Source organism: Chrysemys picta, chromosome 7 (assembly GCF_011386835.1).
Source record: "Chrysemys picta bellii isolate R12L10 chromosome 7, ASM1138683v2, whole genome shotgun sequence".
NCBI lineage: Eukaryota > Metazoa > Chordata > Testudines > Emydidae > Chrysemys > Chrysemys picta.
In genome coordinates this window covers 126,950,936-126,967,886 of record NC_088797.1, presented here as the reverse complement: position 1 = coordinate 126,967,886, position 16,951 = coordinate 126,950,936, and the positions used below count along the sequence as shown (strand labels likewise).

General features: G+C 64.0%; 1 protein-coding gene across 6 annotated transcripts in view; it reads left to right on the top strand.

The window, feature by feature from the left end:
* The window catches only part of KCNIP2 (potassium voltage-gated channel interacting protein 2), a 132,526-nt gene extending 118,186 nt beyond the window's left edge, over positions 1-14,340 (top strand). For all 6 annotated transcript variants that reach the window (XM_065552682.1, XM_065552681.1, XM_065552685.1 and 3 more), the window contains 7 exons: positions 2,239-2,363; positions 4,703-4,772; positions 5,653-5,723; positions 8,559-8,666; positions 9,471-9,575; positions 10,328-10,390; positions 10,976-14,340. In XM_065552682.1, coding sequence (XP_065408754.1) covers positions 2,239-2,363; positions 4,703-4,772; positions 5,653-5,723; positions 8,559-8,666; positions 9,471-9,575; positions 10,328-10,390; positions 10,976-11,023 — 590 coding nt within the window. In that variant the 3' untranslated portion in view covers positions 11,024-14,340. The remainder of the gene's footprint in view (positions 1-2,238; positions 2,364-4,702; positions 4,773-5,652; positions 5,724-8,558; positions 8,667-9,470; positions 9,576-10,327; positions 10,391-10,975) is intronic.
* The last annotated feature ends 2,611 nt before the right edge of the window (positions 14,341-16,951 follow it).

Sequence of the window (16,951 nt, the reverse complement as noted above, 5' to 3'; positions counted from 1 at the left end):
TGGCTCCTTCCCGACCCGTCCACCCTCCTGGCTGGTCTTGTGCCGCTGGTCTCAGTGGGGCCCGGCCCAGTCTCTGCGCTACTGGCCGGATTTGGGTTCGGGTCTTGCTTCCGCCACCCTGTCTACACGCATCCCGGCTCGAGCGCCTCTCCGCCCCGTTCCCCGGGGTCAGCGTGTTCTGCAGGCCCCAGCCGGTGTCCAGCGGCTAAAACCAGCGGAGCGACGCTGCCCTGCAAGGGAATGTCCAGATCTGCTGGGAGCAGGGTCCTGGCCATGCTCCGAGCCTGGGTGCTTCCACCCTGGTGTCCTGGGGCCCCAGGGGAGGCGCAGCGAAGCACTGGCCTGACTGATCCTTTCCATCACGAAGGCCCATCCAGAGCCCCAGGTGCCGTGCCGAGGGGAGCCGGTGCCAGTTGCAGGGGGGCTCTCCTCGGCACCATCCAAACTGGGCATCGATGTTAAAATCTCCAATCCCCCTCCAGCGGGAAGGGTCAGGAGGGACCAGCTGGTGCCTACCGGGAACGCTGACGTGCACGAATGTCAGCGAGGGGGCAGGATGGGGAGGCGGGGGGAGGATTGGGGGGTGAGAGGGCAGGACAGGGAGGATTGGGGGGGAGGATTAGGGGGCAAGGGGGCAGGACGGGGAGGCGGGGGGAGGATTGGGGGGTAAGGGGGCAGGACGGGGAGGCGGGGGGAGGATTGGGGGTCAGGGGGCAGGGACAGGAGGGTGAAAGAGGGGGAGGAAGCAGGGGCCCCACATCGATTGTGCCAGTCGCTCGTTCTGGGCCCGGCTCTCTGCAGTCCAGCCCCTTGGGCCGACCGAGCCCCAGGTGGGGCCGCGCAGAGACCGGATATGTGGGGTTTGGGGGGGCAGCAGACCCTGGGGATGAGCTCATTTGCCTCCCATCCTGCCGCCAACCACCCCCCCACGGGGGCCTGCGGCCCAGAGGCGCTGAGGCCCCCCCCCCCATGTTGCCTTGCCCAGCCTAGCCAGACCCTGGCAGCCCAAGGCCGGGCAGTGCCAGTGTGAGGCGGCTCCCTGGGGGGGCGCATGGGGGGAGCTGCCTCTCCTGTGATTGAGCCCACGGCTGGGCCCTATGAGAGCAGCTGGCATAATGGGGGGCTCAAGAGGGGGCAGCCGGCGCCGTGGGGGTGCTCGGGAGGGGGTCACCGGCACCATGGGGGGGCTCATCAGGGGGAAGTCGGCGCCGTGGGGGAGGCTCGGGAGGGGGACACCGGCACCAAAGGGGCTCAGGAGGGGGCAGCCGGTGCCATGAGGGGGGCTCGGGAGGAGGTAGCTGGTGACGGGGGGCGGGGGTCTCGGGAGGGGGTAGCTGGCACCGTGGGGCGGGGGGCTCGGGAGGGGATAGCCGGCGCCGTGGGGGGGCTCGGGAGGTGGAAGCCGGCGCCGTGGGGGGGCTCGGCAGGGGGCAGCCGGCGCCGTGGGGCGGGGGGCTCGGGAGGGGGTAGCCGGCGCCGTGGGGGGGCGCGGGAGGGGGTAGCCGGCGCCGTGGGGCGGGGGCTCGGCAGGGGGTAGCCGGCGCCATGGGGGGGCTCGGGAGGGGGCAGCCGGCGCCGTGGGGCGGGGGCTCGGCAGGGGGTAGCCGGCGACATGGGGGGGCTCGGGAGGGGGCAGCCAGCGCCGTGGGACAGGGGCTCGGCAGGGGGTCACCGGCACCAAGGGGGCTCAGGAGGGGGCAGCCGGTGCCATGAGGGGGGCTCGGGAGGGGGTCGCTGGTGACGGGGGGCAGGGGTCTCGGCAGAGGGCAGCCGATGCTGTGGAGCGGGGGGCTCGGGAGGGGGCAGCCGGCACTGTGGGGCGGGGGGCTCAGCAGGGGGCAGACGGCGCTGAGGGGGGCTCGGGAGGGGGTCGCTGGTGACGGGGGGCAGGGGTCTCGGCAGAGGGCAGCCGACGCTGTGGAGTGGGGGGCTCGGCAGGGGGCAGACGGCGCTGAGGGGGGCTCGGGAGGGGGCAGACGGCGCTGAGGGGGGCTCGGGAGGGGGCAGCCGGCGCCGTGGGGGGGCTCGGCAGGGAGCAGCCAGCGCCGTGGGGCGGGGGCTCGGCAGGGGGTAGCCGGCGCCGTGGGGCAGGGGCTCGGCAGGGGGTAGCTGGCGCCGTGGGGGGTCTCGGGAGGGGGCAGCCGGCGCCGTGGGCTCGGCAGGGGGTAGCCGGTGCCGTGGGGGGGCTCGGGAGGGGGCAGCCGGCGCCGAGGCTCTGAGCTGCTCTCCCCCTTGCAGACAGCGTAGAGGACGAGTTCGAACTCTCCACCGTCTGCCATCGCCCCGAGGGGCTGGAGCAGCTACAGGAACAGACCAAGTTCAGCCGGAAGGAGCTGCAGGTCCTGTACCGGGGCTTCAAGAACGTGAGTCACTGGGACGGCCGGGGGGGCTGCCTGGGGGGGCTGCCTCTGGCCCCAGCGACAACCCCCCCCCCCCCGGCCTAGGGTGCCAACTGTCTGATCGCACAAACCCAAACACCATTGCCCCGCCCCTTTTCTGAGGCCACGCCCCTGTTCACTTGATTCCCCCCCCCGCTCCTCCTCCTCCTCCTCCCCCCTCCATTGCTCACTCTCCTCCACCCTCACTCACTCACTCCACCCACTCACTGGGGCAGGGCATTGGGGTGCAGGGTGCGGGCTCTGGGAGGGAGTTTGGGGGCGGGCTCTGGACTGGGGCAGGGCATTGGGGTGCAGGGTGTGGGCTCTGGGAGGGAGTTTGGGGGCGGGCTCTGGGCTGGGGCAGGGGGTGGGGTGCGGGCTCTGGGAGGGAGTTTGGGGGCGGGCTCTGGGCTGGGGCAGGGGGTGGGGTGCGGGCTCTGGGAGGGAGTTTGGGGGCGGGCTCTGGGCTGGGGCAGGGGGTTGGGGTGCAGGAGGGGTGCAAGTTCTGGGAGGGAGGCTCAGGGCTGTGGGTTGGGGTGCGGGAGGGGGTGCAGGACAGGCTCCGGCCAGGTGGCACTTACCTCGGACGGCTCCCAGAAGCGGCGACATGTCCCTGTGGCTCCTAAGATCAGGGGCGGCCAGGCAGCTCTGGGCGCTGCCCCTGCCTGCAGGCACCGCCCCCACAGCTCCCATTGTCCGTGGTTCCCGGCCAATGGGAGCTGCAGAGTCGGTGCTTGGGGCAGAGGCAGTGCACAGAGCCCCCCTGGCCACCCTTGCACCTAGGAGCCGGACACGCTGGCCACTTCTGGGAGCCGTGCAGAGCCAGGGCAGGGAGGGAGCCTGCCTTAGCCCCGCTGTGCTGCCGACCGGACTTTGAGATTAAAATCTCCCAGACAGCTTTCAATAGCAACCAGGAGACACAACAGACCACAGGCTCCAATGGTATTTCCCAAAACACCCCCCCTCCCACTCCAGTGCAGCAGGCTGCGGGCTGGTGGTTTGCCATGTTCCACCCCAGAAGTGGCTGCCTTCCAATAGGGATGTGTGTCTAGAGTTTGCCGAGAGCTCTGGGATCCTAGAGGATGCAGGGGCTGTGTGGTGTGGGTGCGCTCTTACCCAGTTGCTGCCTTCCACCCCAGAGGTGGCTGCATTCCAGTGGTGGGGGAAGCAGCTCCTAGACAGACAGAGCTTTGGAGGGTGGGAGCTGTGTCACGGACTCCCAGGTTGTGCCCACTCGTGGCCCCGTGCGGTCCGTGGGGGGGTGCCCCTTTCAGTGTGACAGCCCTTCTTGGGGGTCCACTCTCTCTCGGGGTCAGGCCCCTCCACCTCCTGGAGCCGCACCTCTCTGAGCCTGAGCACGTCTGTCTCTGCCGTGGGCCCCCTCGGGGAGTCCACTTGCTCTGGACCCCTGGGGCCTCTACCCCCGAAGGGGTTGATGCAACCCTGATCTCTAGCCCGGAGCGACTCTCAGCCAGCATAAAACAGGAGGGTTTATTGAACGATTGAACCCAGCACAGGAAACTCTCAGGGCCTCACGCCTGGACTCCCTCAGCCCAGCACATCCCAGTCTCCCTGAATCCAGGTGGGCTCTGCCTGCTCCCCCTCTCCAGCCCGGAGCCCCCCTGCTCCCAGCTGGGCCTCTGAGATCCCCGGCCCCAAACCCCGCCTCTGCCCATTGTCTTCTCTCCAGGTAACCAGGGTTGTAAACTGGGGCCTCCTCTCCTCACTTCTGTCCTCTGGCTGGAACCGGCTGGTTCGGTCACTGGGTCCTCACTCTGCAGCCCATTGTCCTCCCACTGGCCAAAACCGGTGCGATTCCTGAGCTGGGTCTCCGGGTCCGGTCGCTGGGGTGTCCATCCTCCAGGCTGTTGGCTGGGGTCTCACGTTCCCTCTCTGGTCCTCTGTAACAACAAACTCCCTCTCCCCTCCCCTTGTTAAACCAGTAACACCCAGGGAAACTGAGTCCCTCCCACTCCGCATGCAAACCATTGAAACCCCACCGAAAACAAGAAAATCCCCCACTTCGTCACAAGCTGGAGTTAGCCTGGGAGCCCTTTGGGACAGGGTCTGTGACCCAGAACTCTCTGGGGCCTGCCCCCCCCCACCCCCACCGAGACATGCTGTCCTGAGCTCAACCAGAGGGGGAAGGCAGGAGTCTATGGGGAAACTGAGGCACAGAGCGGTGACATGACCGGCCCAAGGGCCCGGAGGGAGAGATTCCCGAGGAGAGCTCAGGCAAGCCGGCTCCCCGTCCTGTGCTCAGACCATTCCAGCCCTGGCTGTTTGGAGGGGGATGATCTTGTCTGTGGTTTTCCCTTTGGCAGGAGTGCCCGACTGGCCTCGTTAACGAAGAGAACTTCAAACAGATCTACTCCCAGTTCTTCCCGCAGGGAGGTGAGCTCCCCTCTCAACTCCGGCTCCTACAGGGTGCAAAATGGGGCTCAGGGCGGGACAGTCCCCATGGGCGGGGGGTCACCCCAGAGGTGGCTCCCACACCCCCACACTCGGACCCAGAGGGCCAGGAACGTAAGGCTGCCTTTGTGTAAGCAAAATGTGCAGCTAGTTTGCACGTGCAATTACCGTGATTGCCTGTGCAAGTCGGGTACCCGGCCATGCAAATAGCCAAGCCAGGTGCAGTTGCTCCTCCATTCGTGGTGGCTCCTGCCCCACGTTCTCAAAGAGGAGCTCTGGTTTTGGAGGGGGGGTCAGGCCATGGGGAGGGGGGAGGGGCTTGCTCACAAGGAGCCGCTGGGGCTCAGAGGGTCAGAGCGTGTTAGAGCAGCTCAGGCGTGTAGTCTCCAGCATCCCTGGAGCCAACTTCTGCAGCTTCAGTGCTCTCCCCAAGGCAATCGCTGTGCACTGACCCCCACCTGCACCCTCCTGGTGTCCTGGTGCACTCTACAAGGGAATGTGATAGTGGCACATGCTCAGGCCATGGGTCTCCCTGGGCTAGCGCTGGGTCTCTCTCTAGCTGCTGCCTGATGCTTCAGAGGAGGGTGAAAAGAAATCAACCACGTGCGGGGCGGAGGCTGCCACCATCAGCTAAGGCCCTGGAGCATGAGAGTGGATCACCCTTAATGTAGTTTAGAATGACTATGACCAAATTAGCCAGGTGCAGTACTGAGGCTGTCTGGATTCCTGTGGCAGTGAGTTCCCCAAGTCAGCCTCCGAAAGCTGGCTCTGTTCCTTGCTTAATATCAAGTCATTCAGACATCGGGTCGAAGTCAGTAAGTCCTGTCCCTGTGTGACTCTCTCCATTTGGCTGTTCCCGCAGACTCCGGCACGTACGCCGCTTTCCTCTTCAACGCGTTCGACACCGACCATGACGGCTCTATCAGCTTTGAGGTGAGGCTCTGCACCTACCTGGTTGGGACGGGACCCGGGGGCTGGGGATAGAGCCTTTGAGTCTGATGCTGTCGGGACTCGGGCGGAACGAGTATCATCAACTCTCACTAGCAATTGCGAGTCTCGCACTAGTTGGTGTTAACGCCCTAGCTCCTGGAGTCAGGTGATGACGTGAGACTCTCAGTGTCTGTCTTTGAAACAGCACGTTCCTAGCCCTCCTGGTGGGGAGAAAAGCCTGCAAATGGGACTCTTAAAGGCCATTAGACGTCAGAAGGCAAAGAACCAGAACCCCAGAATTTTAAGCTGATCTTGTGATTTTTTCCCACCTGACTCCTGATTTTTGACCTATTGGGCACGGCAGTGCTGGTAACGCAGCTTTTATTGGGGCTGTCAGACCCAGCCACCCCCTGTGGCTCTCTGGGGCTCCTCTCTTGACAGCCTGGGTGTTGTGGTGCCAAGCCCCAAGCAATCCTGCATTACCCAGATGACAGTCCAAGCTCAGGCCGGGCGATGATGGATAATGCCGAGTCGTGCTGGGGGCTCAGGGATGAGGTTCCAGTGTTTGCCTGTCAGAAGCCCCTGGGGACCCCATGACTCAGAGATACCTGGGGACCGGGGGGTGATCAGGAACGAGCCGCGTTTTCCACAAGGAAGAGGATCAGTCCATCAGGCTGTGAGATCCCTAGACCTCGCCCTGCCCCTCTCTTGGGGGGAAACGCAGGCCGTGCTCTCCCGGAAGGTGCAATCTCTGTTAGCAGGCACAGGGGAGACCAAGCGCCGCGGTTTCACTGCCTGTTTGTGCTGAGCATCTGAACAAACAGAAGAAAGGCCTGATCGGGTCAGAACAATGAGCCCAGTGCCAGGGTCTTCAGAGGGAACGAACAGAACAGGGCAATTAGCGAGTGAACCGTCCCCTGTCGTTCACTCCCAGCTACTGGCAAACAGAGGCTAGGGACACCATCCCTGCCCACCCTGGCTAATAGCCATTGCTGGGCCTGTCCTACGGGAATGTATCTAGTTCTTTTCTGAGCCCAGTTATACTTTTGTCATTTACAGTATCCCCTGGCAAGGAGTTCCCCAGGTTGACTGTGCATTGTGGGAAGAAATACTTCCTTTTCTTTATTTTAAACTGCTGCCGATTAATTTCATTGGGAAACTCCTGGTTCATGTGTTATGAGAAAGAGTAAATAACACTTCCCTGTTCACTTTCTCCACACCAGTCATGATTTTATAGACCTCGATCATATCCCCCCTGAGTCCTCCCTTTTCTAATCTGAATAGTCCCAGTCGTTTTAATCTCTCCTCATACAGAAACTGTTCCATCCCCCTCATCATTTTTTTTTTTTTTGCCCTTCTCTGAACCTTTTCCAATTCCAATGTATCTTTTTTGAGATGGGGTGACCAGAACTGTACACAGTATTCCAGCTGTGGGCGTACCATGGATTTATATATGATATTTTCAGTCTTATGATCTATCCCTTTCTTAATGGTTCCCAACATTCTGGTCACTTTTTTGACTGCCGCTGCACACTGAGTGGATGTTTTCAGAGAACTAGTCTTGATTTTATATGTATAGTTGGGATTATGTTTTCCAATGTGCCTCTGTGACGAAGTGGGAATGTTCTTAATGTGGTCTTTGACTGCTGAGTGGGGAGTGTTGGCCGGAGAAGGTTGCAGGGGAGTTTTGCTGGGGCTGTCTGCATTGGGGATGGGAGACTGGCCTTGAGGGAGGAGACCTGAGCACGTAACATGAGAACCCAGGAAGGGGTTAGAGGCCAGGGAACACCTCTGCCCAGGAAACTGAACAAAGGCTGGGGGAGGAGCCGGGGGGAGGCTGAGGGAGATGGTTGGAGGGAGTTTCAGTTTGGAGCTGGCTGGAGAAATGGAGAGGAGGCCATACAGACCTCCTGGCCTCCCTGGCCCCCCAAGATGGACCTGACTGAGGGGGTCCTGTTGTCTGTGCCTGCAAGACCTGTCTTGGACTGTATTCCTGTCGTCTAAATAAACCTTCTGTTTTACTGGCTGGCTGATAGTCATGGTGAATCGCAGGAAGCCGGGGGTGCAGGGCTTTGCCTCCCCCAAACTCCATGACAGCATCACTTTGCATTTATCAACACTGAATTTCATCTGCCATTTTGTTGCCCAGTCACCCAGTTTAATGAGATCAAAGGGTCAGTTTTCAGACTGGAGAGAGGTAAATAGTGGTGTCCCCAGGGTCTGTACTGGGCCCAGGCCTATTCAACATATTCATAAATGATCTGGGAAAAGGGGTAAACAGTGAGCTGGCAACATTTGCAGACTATGCAAAATTACTCATGGTAAAGTCCGAGGCAGCCTGCGAAGAGTTACAAGGGGATCTCACAAAACTGGGAGGCTGCGTGACAAGGGGCAGCTGATATCCCGTGTTGCGAAGTGCCAGGTGATGCGCTTGGAAACGGAATCGCAGCAGGCGTGGTTTAGGCGGTGCATGCCAGGTACATCTCGAGAACCTCTCTCCAGCACAGGGCTATGTGGCCCTTTGTGGGGGCACCGTTCATACATCACACAAGAATATTCATGATCAGCGAGTTCGTTTTGCAGTGCTACGTTACCGCCTGTTGGGTACATATCATGACATCAGCGGGCCAGCTGGCATTGGGGTGTTCTCAGGGTCACCTGAAAATACCCTGCTCTGTTCGCTCCCTCTGAAGCATCTGACACCGGCCGCTGTCCAAGACACGACACTGGGCTGGGGGGCTGCTGGTCTGAGCCTGTTTGGCCCTTCTTATGCTCTGTACCCTGACGGCCCAGGGTCCTGTGAGAGCGTCTGTCTTTGTAACCCCCAATTCTCCACAGGACTTCGTGGCCGGTTTGTCCGTGATTCTCCGAGGCACCATAGACGACCGGCTCAGCTGGGCCTTCAACCTCTATGACCTGAACAAAGACGGCTGCATCACCAAAGAGGTGGTGTGAGAGAGATGGGAGCTGGGGGGGGGGGGGAACTGGGAAACACTGACACTGCTGGGCCACTTCATCTCAGGAGATGTAGGCTGGGGGGGCAAAACTGAGGGGCTTCAGCAGAGGTAGCGGGAGCCAGAGCTGGGAGCTGCGGGTCGGGATTGAGGGGCCCCGGCAGAGCTGGGAAGGGGAGCCCAGGGCTGGGATAACAGGGGGCTGCGGGTTGGGAGTGAGGGGCACCAGCAGAGCTGGGGGTGGGGGGAGAGCCCAGGGCTGGGATAACAGGGGGCTGCGGGTTGGGATTGAGGGGCACTGGCAGAGCTGGGGGTGGGGGGGAGCCCAGGGCTGGGATAACAGGGGGCTGCGGGTTGGGATTGAGGGGCACCGGCAGAGCTGGGGGTGGGGGGGGAGCCCAGGGCTGGGATAACAGGGGGCTGCAGGTCGGGAGTGAGGGGCACCGGCAGAGCTGGGGGGTGGGGTGCCGAGGGCTGGGCTAGCAGGGGGCTGCGGGTCGGGACTGAGGGGCATCAGCAGAGCTGTGGGGGGGCAATAATCAGTTTCCAGTCCGGGCCCCCCAGCTCGTCGTCTCTCCCTGGCAGGGGGAGGGGGTTGCAATCCTGCCATGTCACTTGATTGACCCCCTCCCGGTGCGGGTGTCTCTGGTTCCCTTGGCTGGCACCAGAAGCTGCCCAGAGCGTCCCCAGCTGATGGGTGAGGTGGGAGGGCCCAGGTGCCTCCCGCAGAGGGGCATGGGGGCCTCTCTGTGGGGCCAATGCTGCTAATTGTTCGGTTCTGGGCCCCTCCCTCCAGGAAATGCTGGACATCATGAAATCCATCTACGACATGATGGGCAAATACACGTATCCGGCCATGCGTGAGGAGGCCCCCCGGGAGCATGTGGAGAACTTTTTCCAGGTGAGACGTGTGGAGCCGGCTCGGGGGTCCCTCTGGGAGCAGGCAGAGGAGTCAGTGATCAGAGGAAGGGCCCAGGGGCTGGAGGTGGGAAGGCAAAGGAGAGATTGCTCAGAGCAGCATAGAGAGACGGAGGGGGGAAGCCCCAGGTGAACCCCTCCTCTGTCCACGCTGCCCCAAAGGGGGAAAGCCCCAGGGGATCATAGGCCCAGATCAGACCCAGACTCCATCCAGCCCAGCGTCCTGGCTCCACGCTGAGGGAGGTGCCGGGCTCCTCCCTGTGGGGTGAGCTGCCCCCTGGCAGGCTCCCAACCCGAACCCCTCCTGCCACTGGCTGGCGCCCTGAAGCGGGAGCTGTGAGCTCCCTTCTCATTTCCTGGGGGAATTAACGAGGATCCTGGAGTACCCCTGGGCTTTGTTACCCACAGACCTGCCTCCTCCCCCGAGATTAACCCTGTGCTCACCTGGATCTGCCCAGGACGGGGCTTTGGGGTTTAGACCTGGGGGGAACCCTGGGCTCTCTCAGCCCACGGAAAGCCCCGTCCTGGGCAGATGCTACTCGGGCTGCTGGGAATGTCGCCTTCTCTTAGTCCAAATGCAGCCCACACAGGAGGGATTCCCTGTGGGATCAGAGTGGGGGGCACTGTCCCCCTGGCAGGGATCAGAGTGGGGGGCTGTCCCCTGTTGGGCACATGCACCCTCTCCCCCTGTCTCTGGACCCGCTGCCGGCTCCGTGACGCTGGGTCTGTTTGCAGAAGATGGACCGGAATAAGGACGGGGTGGTCACAATCGAGGAGTTCATCGAGTCCTGTCAGAAGGTAAAGTCACAGCTCATTCCTGGGCCGGGCCCTTCTCCCGCTCGGCTCCTCACCCCACAGTGCCCCTGCCCCTGCCCCGAACCTCCTGGGCACTGCTGCCCTGTGCTGCTGCCCAGCTGCTCCTCCCAGAGCTGAGAAGCTAAGCGAGGCCGGGCAGGACCCATGCTTGGATGAGAGACCTCTGAGGGGCCCCAGGACTGTGTGGGAAGTGGGGCAGGGCCCAGTGCACTCCCCTAAGAGCCAGTAGCCTGGCGTAGTGCCAGTGGGCGCAGGGCCAAATGTCACCTTTCCGACGAGACGTACAGCCGGGGGCGCCCTCTCTTCTCAGCCTTTAAAGGCCCCCAGCGCTTTGCCCACAAGCCTTGGCCTTAGCCACAGCATGCCAGCTTGGTGCTCTGGGGGGTGCCAGGACAGCTCGGTGAGTGGGGACCCTCTGCCTGGGGGGCACTGGACCCTAGACACGGGTTTTGCTGTCGGAGTCGAGGTCCCAGCAGACCCACTGAGCACGGGTTTGAGTTTGGGGTGCAGGGTGCGGTTGGGGGGAGAGCCTGGCCAGCAGATGCATCTCCTCCTCCACCCCTGCAGGATGAGAACATCATGAGATCCATGCAGCTCTTCGACAACGTAATCTAGCCTCCGCCGGCCCCGCCACCGGGCCAAGCTCCTGCTTCTCTCTCGTCTCTTCCTCCGAGACCCTCCCGTCCTGGCTGCCAGCCCCCCTGAAACGGGCTTGACGGCGCCGCAGGGGAAGGATTTCGTCTCCGGGAGACACGGTGGCGGCACCTACGATGAAGGGACCTTCCCTTGCCCTGGGGCTAGCTGCGGCTCGGCCTGCCATGGGGCAGCTGCTCCTGGGGGTGGAGCGTGGGCACAGCCTGGCAGAAGGCAAGCGCTGTCCCGGGGCATCTGGGCCCAAACGGACCTTCCTACGCCCATAGCGGAGAAGCGGAGCTGCCTGGCTCCGGACAGCACCCACCCCGTCCTGCTAGGCCTCCACCGCGCAGCAAGCAGCTCCCGCACCCCGGTTCACAGTGACCCCCCTCTGGAGGGTTCAGAGCTGGCTCCCTTCCCTCCCTCGTCTCTGGCCCCAGCTCCAGGACGCCATCTGGATGGCCTGCGCATGGGTTCCTCTGTAGCTCCAGCCATTGCCAGCAGGGGGCGGCATGTGTCCCACACCCACCGGTTCCAGGTGCTTTCGTCAAACCTGGGCCAGACCCCGTCGCCGTCCATCACGGGGGCCGTCACCCCGCCCGCGGGGTGGGCAGAGGGGCGGTGCATGGATCCCCTGCAGGAGGCAGGCAGGCTGGGCGCGTCCCTGAGCGCTCTCGGGGTGGTGGCCTGCGTTAGGCATCGGGAGCAGGAGACTGGGCTGGGCTTGGCCAGCGACAGGGGAATGAGGTGGCCCCGAGAGCCCGGGGTGGTGAGTGGCTGGGGAATGGGCCGGGAAGCCTTTCACCATGAGGCCTCCGTCCCATCAGGGGCGCTGGGGCAGTGACTGTCGGGGCCGAGCCAGGAGGCGCCGGTCTTGCACCACGTCCCGGCCGCTCGGTGGGCCCCGCGGCTCGTGGCAGAGGGGCTTGGCTGGGAGGGCGGGTTAGCGTGGCGGGCACCGAGCACAGATGAACTGTGGGGCAGCTTGCCCAGCCTCCCCGGGACGGCTGGGGGCAGAGGGGGCATCAGGCGCCAGGAACCCAGCTGGCACTTTGTGCCTGGGTGAAACATTTCCCTTAAATCATCTAACAGAGGGGCCCGGCCCAGGTTAGCCCCAGGGGTATCACCGGTAGTGTGGGGGGGTGTATTGGAGAAGCAGAGAGTCCAGTCATGGCCAGCCTCTTTGACCGGCTCTTCGGTTCCTTGCGCTCTGTTGCTCCCGGGCCCTGCTCTCTGCTGGATCCAGGCACAACCGGCTTCTTTCCTGCCTGCGGCTCCCCACTGCCACTTCGCTCCGGTCAGTCGCAGCGGGCGGCACGCGGCAGGGCCAGTGGGTGGCTCTGGGGCCTCCCCCGCCCAGCTGCTGAGATCTCACCCCCCCAGCCCTGAGCAAAGTGGGGCCAAGGCTGCACCCCAGATGGAGGAAGGGGCTAGGAGCCCAGAGGGTGTCGCTCAGGCACCTGCTGGGGGCCCCTGTGCTCAGGCCGACGTGGGCGGGTGATGGGAGCCGGGGGGCTGCACAGAGGGTCCCAGAGAAGCCCAGAAGCGAGAGGACACCGTGAGCTGGGCAGACGATCAGGTTCGCGCTGGTTGAGGGGGAAGAGCTCGGCAGCCAGCCGGCCGTCTGCCTCGGGCTGACATGGGGCAGGACAGGCTGGGAGCCAGACAGAGCCACGGGGCTTGTGCGTGGCCAGTGCATGCCCTTCCTAGGCATCACAGCCCAGCCAGTGCCGCCAGGGATAAAGTCCCTGAGGATATTTTATCACCAGCAGTGGCCAGTGCCTGGGGCTTCAGAGGAAGATGTGGCCCCATCTCCTGCGCTGCACATGGGGCAGGTGCCTCCGGACCCCGCCTGCAGATTAGCTCCAGCCCTGGCTCTGAGACGCCACAGCCGCTGTAATGCTCTCTGCAGACGCGGTTCCTGGTCACAGCGATGGCCTTGTTGGAGCCGTGCTGGGCCAGCTGCCATTACAATCTCCTGCAGCGGCAAGTTCCACAAGTCAATTGCATGCTGCACCAAGGCGCTTCCCAGGCTCTGTCCCTCAGGCTGGGGCCTGCTCCCCATTCCTGATAGCTGAGTGGAGCTGTTCATCTGGGCAGGGAGGCGGGCTCCATGTGCTCCTAGCCTGGCAGGCCTCGGCAGTGGTGGGAGCGGTGGGTTGAGCGCTGCTGTCAGGGCTGAGGGCTGCGGCACAAGGCAGAGCAGAGGCAGCCTGGGGAATCTCCCCGGGGAAGCGGCTACATGACCAGGGCCCATCAGCTGGGAAAGACGGGTCTGCCGGAGCCCAGGGCAGCAGACGGCCCTGGCCAGCCATCACCACTGGCTTTGTAGGATCATTCCCTGCCAAGCCTGCATGGCTCTCGGCCTGTCCTGCTCTCAGCCTGGGTATGGGAAGGGGAGCGCTGGGCCCAGTGCCGCTAGAGCTCAGGTGGTGCACGGGGGCAGACAACCCACCCAGCCCGGCTGCCCAAGCTGCAGCCTCTTCGTCAGGGACCGGTAGCCGAGGGCTGGGCTGGAGCCATCTTAGCAGCACCCAAGCGGGGGGAGGCGGGAGGGCTTGTGGGGGCCGCTGCTGATTAGCAAAGGAAACGCTCCTGGCTGGAGCCGCCCTTTGCATGGGGCCCTGTCCCTAGATGGGGACAAACTAGGAGGCTGGCACCAACCTTGCCCCACAGGTCGCTGGTGCTCAAGCCCCGCATGCTCTGGGCCCGGGGCAGGACCGTTCCCCTGTGTCCCCTTCAGGGCTTTTTGCAGGCTGGGGAGCCGGGGCTCCCTCCCATGCCCCGCGAGCCGTTCCCCAGCAGGGTCCGGCTCCCGGACCATGGCCGACAATGCTCCCTCATCCTCCTGCCCCAGAGATCTCGCTGTCCGGACGGGTTTTTAATGTTCCTTCGTTCCATCCCCCTGGCCCTGCCCCAGGGCCCAGCTCTCCCCCCACCCCAGAGCCCCGGCACCCCCCACCCACACATTCCCACGCCTCTAGCCTGAGCGAGGGCCCCTTTGTGGGTGGGGCCGAGCCTCACTCTCATCCAGACAGCCCCGCCCCCTTCCACCTGGTGGGGCTGGGGTCGCTCTGCGTTGGAGGGGAGCATTGTCCTTTCGGCTGCCCTCTTGCTCCTCTCCTGCCCCGTGCGACAGCGTTCAGCGCCAGTGCCCTGCCCCGCCCCCGGCCGCATGGCGTGTGCCCCACACCGGGGCGCTGGGCCCCACTAGCCGCTTTGCATTTTCAACTCTGTATATTTTGTATAATAACAATGATCAAAAGTACAATAAAATCAACCACAGTCGCTATGCACCACCCTGCTGTGTCTGGGCATCTGTGGGGTGGGGGGGCAGGGGGCCCAGCCACAGAGTGCTACCTCGAGGGGGGGGTCCCGGCTAGGACCTGGCGGGACAGGGGTTGGTTGGGGGGTGTGCTCTGGGGGTGGGTGCGGGGCTCGGCACACCACCCCGGGCAGCGCTCCTGCCTTCCAAGACCCCTCTCCAGCACTGGGGCTGCCAGGGGCGCTGCAGGGCGGGTGCCCACCCATGTGCACTGCTGGAGGTGTCGGGCCCATGCGGGCATGTGCAGGGGCTTCACGGGGGGAGACGCTGCAGGGGCCCACGGTGTGATGGTGACGCCCGGCTGGGGGCATTAGAAAGGCCCTTGATTCACCCGCGTGCAGGGAGCAAGTCTAACCTACCGGGTGCCCCCACCTTGGGGCCCGAGCCATGCAGGGCCGAGTCCGTCCCAGCCCCAGCGGAGGCCCCTTGGAGCTGCGGACCCAGCTGTAGCAGTTCATGCTTGCCGTAGTGAAGGGCCCCGACTCGATCCGGGGGGTGGCCACGGGGCTGTGTGGGGGAGGACCAAAGGGGCAATTTACGGAGGGCCCCCCAAAATGGCGGAAGGGTGCGTGAGTGGTGTCGTGACGTGGTGCATGGCGTTGTGGCACCATCAGCGCCGGGAGCTGCAGGGAAGGACTCGCCCACCTCAGGTGCCCGTCGCCCCACTGGCATCGTTGTGCTGGCCTGAGGCCACCCACCAGGCCGAGCACTGGGAAGTAGGGATGGCATCTGGGGGGTGGGGGAGCCCAGAGCTCAGGGAGAGGCAGGACTGGGAGCAACCCCCTGGCTACATGTGGGACACAGCCCCCTAGCCCTGGCGGGGGGCGGCGGGGGGGAGGGCAGCAACCCCACAGGCCTGGGCTCTCTTTGACCCCTGCCCCCTTCTTACACTATTTCGTTTACTCTGCACTGCAGGTTTTTGGAAGGGGGGTGGCCTTAGGGTCAGGTTTTACCCCAGCCCCCCCCCGAACCTCTGGGCAGCCATCGGCCCTGAATCCCCATGAGCTGGTGGGAGGTTCAGCGCCTGGGGCAGCCACCTGACACCAGCACTTACTGCACCCCCGCCGGGAGCGCCTGGCTCAGGTGGGACGGGTTAAAATTCCCGCTCTAAGCTGGGGCTCATCCGCTGGAAACCCCAGAGGAGGGGCTGTGGCCTGCGATCTGCAGGAGGGCAGACTGGCTGAGATGCTGATGCTAAGATGGCGGCTGGACCATGTGTCCAGTTCTGGTCCCCCAGGTTCAAAAGAGCTGAATGCTACCGGGCGCAGGCGCGGAGCCGGGCCGCGAGGCTGAGCGGGGCCATGCAGCGCTGTGCTTACATGCGGAGGCTAAGGGAACAGCTCTGCGGCCAGGGGGCAGGGGCATGCCCAGCTCCAGGCCACATGCCCGCAGCACCACTTCAGCGTGAGCACTAAAACCAGCATCTGGCATGGCAGGAGGAGGCAGCCAGCCGGGAGCGTCTGGCGGCTTGGCCAGGCTCGTCCTTGCACCACGGCAGCAACGCTACAGGGATGGCTGCAGCACTGGGACTGACGGCCAGCGCCCAGCATCGCTGTCCCAGAGCAGAGTTGGGCTTGTTCTGAACGGCCGAGCGGGCCCCGCTTGCGCATTCGAAATCCGACGGCGGGGAGGCGCTGCTGAAGCTAAGGGACAATGTCGGCCCAACAACGCATGGGGATAAACCGGCTGTGAGCAATTCAGGCTGGAGTGGAGCAGCAGGCTTCCCATCACTGGAGGGGTGAGGGGCTGGACCAGCCTCCCCCTGGGAGCAGTGGGGCAAACACCTGAACTAGCTTTAGGATGGAGCGTGTGATGTCTGGGAAGGGGCTGCTCCGACGGGGTTGCTGCGATAGGGGCTGGAGGGTCCGGGACGGGGACCGTCTATGGCCCATGTTCTCATGTCCCAGGCGCACTGGGGGGCTGGAACATTTTTTATAGTGGGGGGGCTGAGAGCCATTGAACCAAACGCTAAACCCTGTGTATAAAGGAAACCAGTTCAAGTCAGGGGGTGCTGCAGCCCCCTGCACTCCTAGCTCCAGCCCCTATCCAGGCGCATACTGGCAAACAAGCGTTCGTGCTCAGCAGATTCCCGTCCGACGGCCGGGCTGATCGCTGGGCCTTGCTAGTCCTGTCAGCAGGGCGAGGGCAGCCTCCCAGCAGCCTGACCACCCCCCCCATATCCTGGGCCTGTGAACCCCCCAAGGGGATGGATTTGGGGGGGACAGACAGGGAGCTGGTCTCTGGTTTTTCCAAAGGCCTGTGCAGAGATCGGGAGAGGGCAGACAGATCAGGCCCAGCCAGGAGCCGGTGTGAGGGGGAAGGGAGCACGCAGGATGCACATCTGGGGGTGGGGGGCGGCTGCGCCTGGGGAGCACAGGCCAGGGGACTGGGGAGCCGTCCCGGCAGCATGGAGGTGGGTTAGATGGGGGTGGGGGTGACTTTCCGCTCATCTCTCCCCTGCCCCCTGGAGCTCCAGCTGGGCTGTGGTCGCAGGGCGGGGGGGGGGGGGTGTGTGTGATTGCCCCTGTGAGCGCGGCTGGGGCCGTGGGGGGCTGGCAGTCGGGACGCTGGGAGCGGCCTGGCAA